This window comes from Melozone crissalis, unplaced genomic scaffold (genome assembly GCF_028551555.1).
Source record: "Melozone crissalis strain CALT ecotype California unplaced genomic scaffold, PUWL_Pcris_2 ptg000042l_1, whole genome shotgun sequence".
Taxonomy (NCBI): Eukaryota; Metazoa; Chordata; class Aves; order Passeriformes; family Passerellidae; genus Melozone; species Melozone crissalis.
The window spans coordinates 5123318-5132682 of record NW_026535820.1 but is presented as its reverse complement, the minus strand read 5'-3'; the positions used below and the strand labels follow the sequence as shown (position 1 = coordinate 5132682).

Below are 9365 nucleotides of genomic sequence, written 5' to 3'. Positions count from 1 at the left end.
AGCCAATTGCTGCCATATTACCGTAACACAGCAAGCTGTGAACTCTGGCTGCTACAGGAAGAGCTGTGGGAGGTCTCTGCAGCTACAAGAGCAGTTAAGCCACCTTTACAAGACAGACTTCTTCAAGAAGAGGTTTGCTAGGCTGTATAGGTACAAACCAGGATTGCTTCTCCAAGAAAAGCCATCCCTGATTGTGAGTCAAGCTGTGGCTGATTCCCTCAGGAAAAAAACCAGTTTGAGAGATTGCTGTTCCCTCTCAAATGCCTAGCCACGAATTCACACTCCCACCCCACCCCAGAAGCTATGCTGATTCAGCTACCCTGGGAGCATGGCCTGAAACGTGTGAATTGACTACGATAATCTCCAGGACTTCTTTTTCACCATAAGAACTATTTTAACCAAATCTGTTGTCACTTGGTAATGATGTAGAGCCACAGCCCTAGGCTGTATGACATTCAAAATGAATAATATTTGTTTAACAGAATTTCTCCTAATTTACTCTAAGCCACAACATACATCCTAGGTAGAAGCTCACAGACATTTACAGATGATTCTTGTCTTGCAAAAGTCACCTGCAGTTACATGTGGTTGAAATTCTCAATAATATCTTGGACTGAACTTTTAAAGAGTCCTATTTATGTGTAAAAAAAGATCTAAACCAAGACTATTTTCCCATTTCCTTAATAACTGTCAACTGGAAATGTATTAGCAAGACTTTGAAGTCTTTAATATAGCTTTAAGAACAAAATGGTCTAAAACCACAGAGGACAAAAGTCCATCCTGAAAAATCAGCCTTGCTGATGAATGGAAAAATGGAGGATTAAAGATTGCAAACCATGTTTGGGAAACCTTTTTCTTGCTGTCAAGTAGTGCTGAGGTGTTGAAGTCACCTTTGGCAAGCAGGACTTCAGCAGCCATTTCCATGCCATCCAGCAAGGGCTGGGGGAAGATTCAGGCACTTGAGGTGCATTAAATGGTTGTGCTGTGTGTATGAAATGATGCTTGGACCTTTGTCTAATCTCAGGTTCAAACTTCCCCAAAAGATTCCTGAAGAATCATGGTCCTGAGTGCATTGTACTGTCTTGCTTTAAGATCAGGCCTCATATTTTCTCCTTTACCAAAATCAATATTTGTATCTCTTGCATATGTGAATGCTGTTACCTGCATAGGTTTAATCAGATGCATGGAGTATCTGTACAGGCACATAAAAGGATGAGATTTTCTATTGAAAACACATCCTGTCCCTGGCTGGGACAGGGATTATTTCTGACTCACAAAAGCAAGAGAATATAGGAACTGGCAAGGTCATTGCCAGCAGACATACATTTACTCTTCTCTCATATTCATGGTATTGAACCTCTTGCTCCATTTAATTTGTCTTGTGTCCTTCTGTCAACAAAAATCAGCAATGACTATGGCCCATCTTTTATGTCATGGATGGAGACCTTCATGTTTCTCACTTCCAGGGTTGGAGAAAATTCCAACCCAACCCAAGAACGGAGGAACTTGTTTTGTTCTTCTGTTTACAAGTGCAGACTTAATCAAGGACAAATCTCTGAGCATGACAGATTTGTTCTAAAGAAGGAAATGTGTTCATTGGCTTTTTTTAACTTGTAGAAGTAATCTTATGCCAAAAAGTAGGTCTACTCTAGACAGATGATGAGAAGGACTGACCCTGGAACAGGAACGTGTTACTATGTTGCCATTCTTTCCATCACTGCCAGATAAAGTTCTCATTCTGTTCTTTAAATTATCCTAAAAAACACCCAACAAAACCAAGCCACACCATTGCTGGTATTTCCAATATTAAGACTGTACTACAAGAAAACTTTCTCAAACAAAAATCAGGTCACAGTTAAGCTCATAAAAAAAGCAAACCACATCACAATCTGTTCTCAGTCTGATTCCCTAATGCATAGCAAGATAGGCATCAAGGACTTGGGAAGGCCTCAAATTAGCTTAGCTTTGTTTTGCTTACCCAAAATCAGTTCAGTGAAACCACACAGTCACAACCAGTCAAATGATGCAAATAGATTCTGGTCTACCCATCACTTTCCACAGTGCCTGCAGTCATCCAAATCTCCCTGCTATCTCAACAGCTATCTGTGTTCTGGCTTCTGCACCAGAAATCAGGCTCTGCTTAGTTATCCACTTGTAACTGCATTCCAAACTACCCAGTCCTAGGTTTTGGAACTAGAGCCACAGCCTCCTGACTTTCATCTGCACACTTTTGGGGGGTTTTTCCATAAATACAGCATTCTGCTAATCACATAAAATCTTTGGACAGGAAATTTAAACCTGCTCATTTACAAACCAACCAGAAAGGTTTTGAAGTGTGTGAGCACAGACAATATCATCCCCATCAACAAAACTTGCTTAGAATTAAGCATGTCCCTTATGAGGTTCCTAGTAAGGCCTTACCATGATGAAACCATGAGGACTTCCCCATTATCTGTAATGAGTAATATAATTCTTGTAACAGGAAAAGCTCTGACTGCCAGATGCATTTTTGTTATACTGCTGAAGTCAACTCGCACATTTTATAAAAGAGGGTGCCTTAAATATTTTTAGGGGGTTTGTAGGTTTTTTTTAATTCCTTACAGGCAATTTTTAACATTATATGGACTAGTGACTAGGAAAGAGTCTGTTTAGCCAAATTTGCCTTCCTGTGTTTTGTTATTTGGACTGAAAATGCACTTACATATCCCAGGAAATAGGACACAGGCTGAAATACATTACATGTAAGTTACAGGGGTAAAAAAAATGTACCAGGAAGTAGAATTGGGTCCATAAATTGTTGTACTTAATATAGCTTCAGTGAGCAAACAACCTCTCCCTTCTACAAAAAAAAAAAATCCTACAGCACAGATTTTTACTTCAAAATGTACTGAACAAAGTCAGTGGAAAGGAATTATTCGGAGATAGTGTGGATATTTTAAGGGCACTTTCTACTATTTTCCAAAATTATCAGCACTTTGAGTTTGCCTGATAAAAGTGTTCTTCATAACAATCCTCACAGCAGGCTTATGAATTGATTGAATCATCTTCTAACTACATCTACTGCCATCCAGAGGTAATTGGCAAAAGTTTGAAGAGTAAATCTAAGTTAATGGTATCACTAACAGTGAGACATGAATCCTGTACATTACAGCAGCTCCTATCAAACACAAACTTCAAGTTGCAGCCCAGCTGAACAGAAACCACAGAAATAAAAGGTAAGTAGGATAATTCTTTATTCTTTCTCACAAGAAAAACAAACCTGATGGTATGTCACATTGATGCTGTAGTTCTTTTGGTGCATCACGTATATCCTGCATTATGCTTTCAAATAATCTTTTGGACAAGTGTTTCTGCAAATTATACTCTGCCATATTATGTTTCTCATGCAGCTAAAATTTTTCATGTGGTTAAAAAAAAAAAACAAACAAACAAAAAAGACCCAAAACTCTACAGCCTTCTTCATCTGAAATAAAAACTGCAATTTGCAAGAGAATCCAAACCCTGCCTAGTCATGTCCCAGTAAAGAAAGCAAGCAAACAGTACAGCATTAAGCACATATATGCACATACTGTGACATGTATTGCTATTGTTCACACTGAAGAGGTAAAGTACCTCAGGGAAAGGGAGAGCAATGATGAAATTGTTTAATTATCTATGGATTGTTAAGTGCCCACAGGTAGCTGTTGTCAAGCCCTGTAGCTGAGCACAACCAACAGGCAGTCTGTGAAATGTGATATTTGATATGCCGAAAGGAACACGGGAACCCCAGAACAGAGATGATCAAAATGAATGAACACTTCTAAAAATTCATTCTTTTAAAAATTGCTAGAAAAGTCTTTTTAAAAATCTGAATTAAACATGAGATAATAAAAACATGCATTTCCTAAAGCTGTTTCTATGACTGGATGTCGGTATCACCCTTTCATCTTTTGAAAGGCCCAGATTTGCAGAAGTACACATCTATTCCCTTGACAGAAGCCATGTACCTGGCTACAATCCACAGTACAAGCTCAAAACGTGGCTGTGATTACTACAGTCAGCTTGGAAGCCCCTCCTCAAAATGGGATAGTTTCCCAAAATATCCATGACTGTTTACAAATCTCTGTTTACAAATCTTTTCCAATATTCTTCCAACCACCACCTTCCCAACCACACCGTGAAATCACAAACTGCAAACTCCAGAAGCAGGGTCGTGCTCTGAGGTGCAGATTCCTGGAATACATGAAAAGGCTGGAATTCAGATCAACACAGCAGTTTCCAGAATGTAATTTTTACCTTCTGAGATTCCTCTACGTGTTTTCAGGTAAAGCAAGAACATCAGTTCCTAGCATGCACTCCATCTGCTATTCCAGTGGTAAGCATTAACAGTTCGAGAAACTTTGGAAGTGCAAGAGATGATGTCCTCTCAGCCCAAGGCATCTACCTGAAGCATTCTGGACTTTGTAAAACACAGACCAAAAGAACTCTGAGTTAGCTGCATAAGGATAAAACAGGAGGGTACCTGGATCAGTGTACAGGTATTGACCAGACTTTAACAAAATAGTGGGCCTTGCAGTTCAAAAGTTCAAATTTATGCCTAAATCTATATAGTGCCTAAATCTAGATAGAGCCTATGCACCTCTTCAAAGAACTGTCTACAAAATTAGTTTTATGTGCAATTCCAGGTGAAAGTATGAGCTACACACAGCACAAAATATTATCCAATGCCATCTTGTGGTAAACAAGAAAATAGTCCATGCCAACCAGCTTGGATTTAAATGCATAGGGATTCTGTTGCTCCATAGTATAAAAATCATGCTCAAAACCGCTGACTTGAGGAAAAAAAATTACCTGGTTAGACTGTGGGTAAGTTGTGCTATGCTAGCCATTAGAATTTGAGAATCAGCTATTTGTCCTCACCTTACAAACACAGTATTTTCTTTCATTTCAACAGCACTGCTGTGTCATTACACCCAGAATCATTTCCATCACTCCAAAACTAATGTAAAGGCAAAGATGGGATAATAACTTGGAATAGAACAGTACCTTTTATAAAAACACCCATAATTTCCCTACACTACAGCTAAGTGCTTTCATGAGCTTGTTTTTAGGGCACCAGGGATCAGCTCAAAATATCATGGCCACACAAGCCAAATCACTGTATAGCTATAAAAGGATTCTTCTGTAGCCCATTTGTTTAAAAATAGCATGGAGCTATCTGTGACCCAGCTGACCTTTAGGAGCACACCATATCACCCCAATCACCTCCCTTATAATTATGTCTGTGGAGACATCTGCCAGATGACACTGCTTCCCAAATGCTGTTCCTCCCCTCCCTTCTCTGCGGGCAGATTCACCCACAACACCTGTGCCAGTCTCGGTGGAGCTGCAACACAGCACTCGATTTTTGATCCTGTGAGGAGCACTCAGTGGGACTGCTCTACAGCATGGAGCATCAGAAAGGATTGTGTGCTTTAAAAAATCATCAAAAACCAGCAAACAAAACAAAAAAAAAACTACACACAAATACACACACAAAAAAAGTCCTGTCACAGTCTCAGTGTTTGGACACCACGGCATGTCCCTAGTGCAGGCAAACGCAAGGGACGCTGCAGGGCCCCATTGACTCTCTATGATGGTCCTACTACTCTGCTTTTGGCATTTGCGTCCCCTCATGTCCTGAGTGTTCCCACAAATGTTCCACCTCAGCACCACTCATGGTGGCAGCAGGAGACAGATTTGGGGTCACCCTGAACCCCACACAACCCCAGCCTGGGGCTCACTGGGGATTTCATCAGTATCATTGGTGATCATCAGCATCATAGGTGAGGGGTCCAGAAGGTGAAGTCCCATGAGAAGCAGACAAGGGAGCCAGGGTTGTTTTGCCTGGAGAAGAAGAGGCTCAGGAGTGATTTTAGGACAAAGGGGGTTGTAGCCATGAAGGGTTTGGCCTCTCCTGCCAGGCAATAGTGGCAAGGCAAGAGGGTATAATCTTGAACTGCGCCAGGGGAGGTTCAGGTTGTGTATTAGAATAATTTTTTCACAGAAAGGGTGATTAAACACTGGGATGGGCTGCCTAGGGGGGTGGTTGGGTCACTGTCCCTAAAGGTTTTTCATGAAAGACTGGACGTAGCATTCAGATTCCTGGTCTAGTTAACATGGTGATGTTTGGTCACAATTTGGACCTGATGTCCTCAGAGGGCTTTTCGAGCCGAATTGGTTCTGTGATTCTGTGACTGGAAAAAAAGCACATGCCCATAAGCCACGGCGGCGGGTCCCCTGGCACAACCGGGGTATCTGGCACACCGGGAGTTCCCGGTCGCACCGCAGGTTCGGCAGCCGTGGGCCGAGTTACGGGGAGCCACGGCTCCCCCTGGCGGACCGGCACGACGGGACTACATCTCCCGGCGGGCCTTGCGCTCGTCCCGCCCCCGGGGCGCGGCGTTCCGGGCGCGGCGGTTCCGGCGCGCTGACCCGGCGGAGCTTTGCCGCGCGCCGGGGCAGCGGCGGCGCCGCTCGCACGTGGAGCCGCTGCCATGGCGGCCGTGCGGGTGGAGGCGGTGCTGGCGGCCGCCGAGGAGCAGGAGGCGGAGAAGCGGCGGAGCATCACGGTGGAAAAGGAGCTGGAGCTGGAGTACGACCTGGGCAATTTGTTGGCCGTGGACCGCAACCCCCCTCCGGCGGCGGCGCTGCGCGGGGCCGGCCCGCGGCGGGAGGCGCTGCTGCGGGCGCTGGCCCGCGACAACACGCAGCTGCTCGTGTCCCGGCTCTGGGAGCTGCCGGCCGAGCGCGCCGGCGGCGCCGGGGGCCCGCTGGTGGCGCAGCTGCCCGAGCCCACGTTCCGCCTGCCGCGGGAGAAGCCGGCGCCGAAGCCGCGGCCGCCGACGCGCTGGGAGCAGTTCGCGCGGCTGAAGGGCATCCGCCGCAAGAAGAAAACCTCGCTGGTGTGGGACGAGCAGGCCAAGGAGTGGCGGCGGCGCTGGGGCTACAAGCGGGCGGGCGGAGACCCGTCCCGCGCCTGGCTGGCGGAGGTGCCGGCGGGCGCCGACCCCGAGGAGGACCAGTTCGCCCGGCTGCGGCGGGAGAAGCGGGAGCGGGTGGCTCGGAACGAGCTGAACCGGCTGCGCAACCTGGCCCGAGCCCACCGCGCCGGCAGCGCCGTGCCCGCCGCTCCCCTGCACCCCACCGGGCACCAGGACCGCGACGAGCTGCGGCGGGTGGCCCGCGTGGCCCGCGTCTCCACCGCCTCGCTCGGCCGCTTCCAGCCTCGCCTGCCCAAGGAGCCCGCGGAGCCGCCGTCCCGCAGCGGCGGCAAGAAGCGCCGCTTCCAGCCGCTGCTGGGCAACCTGGCGGCCGAGCGCAGCCGGCAGCTGGAGCTGCTGCGGGACATGGGCAGCAAGAAGCCGGTGCTCGATATCACCCGCGCCGTCAACAAGCAGCTGCGGCAGGAGGAAGCCGAGGCGGCCGCTGCCAACAAGGGCAAGAAGCAGTCGAAGCGCGGCAAACGCGGCCGGCGGCAGCAGCGGCCCGGGCGCAGCGGCAAGAAGAGCGGAGCCCGGCGGCAGCCGCAGCAGCAGAAGCCTGCGGGCGGGGGCCCCGGCGGGGGCAGGAGAAAGAAGGCGTGAGGGACAGTGTGCGGCACGGGCTGGGGATGCCCACCGAGGCGTGGGAAGGGACTGTCAATGCCAGCCTCCTGCCCGGTGCTCTGTTCACACACGTATCTGTCAATAAATGCGTTCTGACATTTCTAAAACATCCCGCGTTTGGCTCTTAGCTGGTAGAGAAGGAGGGCTGTGTTCTCCATCCAAGGGAAATTGGTGTCCTGTGAAGGGAGAAGGGTGCCCTGGTTCTCCCCAGGCTGGGGGTGTCACATTGACTTGTTTCACAGGTAATGTTGCTTCACAATTGCAGCATTTCTGCCAGGACAAAAGCTGAGCAAAGCTGTTTTCAGGCAGCTGGGACTGGACCACAGATGTGACCTGGAGTTCTGATGGAGTAGCAGCCACAGGTGCAGTTAAAGGATGTGGCTGCTGCTCTCTGCACTGGGCAAGTGGCCTGATGGTGGGGCTCTTGTTCTGTAAGTCATCTTCTGCCGCTCAGCTCTGTGGTGTGCAGGTTCAGTTACACAAGGAACGTGGAAACTCACTGTAAGATTTATTGCAGGGCCTAAGAAATTGTACAGATTTTCTACAGCATTTTGTTGATGAAAAAAGGAAGTCAAAGCTGCCGGCCAGCCATTGAGTTTAGCAGAAAAATGTTTGTATTGTACAGGTTAAAACCTAAATTTCTCCCTGTAGTAACGGCGATCCATCATTTTATAGAAATAATCTTGTTTACCTAGCAGTTTGAGAGCAGGTTGTAGAAATTCTCTCTCAAACTTCTTCTCATTACTCTTGAACTTTGTAGTGTCATATACACTTGAAACAGAAAAAAAAAAATCAACTGTCTCAATTTGTGGCTTAGCTACTGGAAAGATGCTGTTCCCTGGTAAGAAAGTTAGTAAAACAAGTTTCAGTAATCTCAGTTAAATTGGGTTTTCAAACTTTAAAGGTTTTTAGTGGTTAATGATATTGTAATGCCTCACTGCAAGTTTTTGAAAAAGCTGGGTCACTTAAGCAGTTTTCTTCTGGTTCTGTAGCACTTCAGTTAGGATGGCAGCTTCAGTAAAAAGCATCAGAAGGCAAACCCTTTGTGTAGGGGAGCTGCTGAGGGCAGAAGGGGTTTGTACACCTTGGAGCTTGGATAGCATTGATGGACTGACCACTGCCCAGCCTCTGGGCCTTGCACGGGGTGTGTTCTTTGCCTCTCTAGTGCTTCTTGCCCGTGTGCTGAGCTGTCTGCAGCACTGCAGGCTGCTTTGGACCTGTCAGTGGCAGGAATGGTCTTGTGGGCACAACCCTTTGTTATCAATAGAGATATTCCAGACCTCTGATCTTCCAGGCATTTCCATAGGGCACACCTTGTACATGCTCAGCCAGGGAGAAGGGCTCTTTTCCCATACAAATACTTGATGAGAGTTCTGTGCTGCTCAAAAGGCTGCTGGTCAGTTTTCTCCACCAAAATCCCATGAAGTGTGTTCATCTCCAGCAGCAAAGTGGTCACCTGAGCAGAGGTGCGGGTGCTCCAGTGGTGTTGCCACTTTCTGGCTCTCACAAGTGAATAAAGGTTTTGCAGCTTCATGTAGGGGCCTGGGCAGGTCACTAACCTTTCCTAAGATCAGCACCTTGGAAAATCCTGAGTTTTAGGCTCATCTGATTTGCTCATAGAATCATTGAATGATGTGGGATGGAAGGGACCTTAAAGATCATCTAGTAAGACACAAAGAGAATGCAAAGGCAAAGCATTTATATCTGTTACATTAGAAAAATTATTCTTTTTTTTTTGTC

The 9365-nt window shown here is 46.8% G+C and overlaps 1 protein-coding gene across 1 annotated transcript; it reads left to right on the top strand.

The window, feature by feature from the left end:
• Nucleotides 1-6482: 6482 nt before the first annotated feature.
• RRS1 (ribosome biogenesis regulator 1 homolog) lies at nucleotides 6483-7952 on the top strand. The gene has a single exon (XM_054285262.1). The coding sequence runs from the start codon at nucleotides 6516-6518 to the stop codon at nucleotides 7602-7604; it is 1089 nt and encodes a 362-aa protein (XP_054141237.1). The 5' UTR covers nucleotides 6483-6515; the 3' UTR covers nucleotides 7605-7952.
• The last annotated feature ends 1413 nt before the right edge of the window (nucleotides 7953-9365 follow it).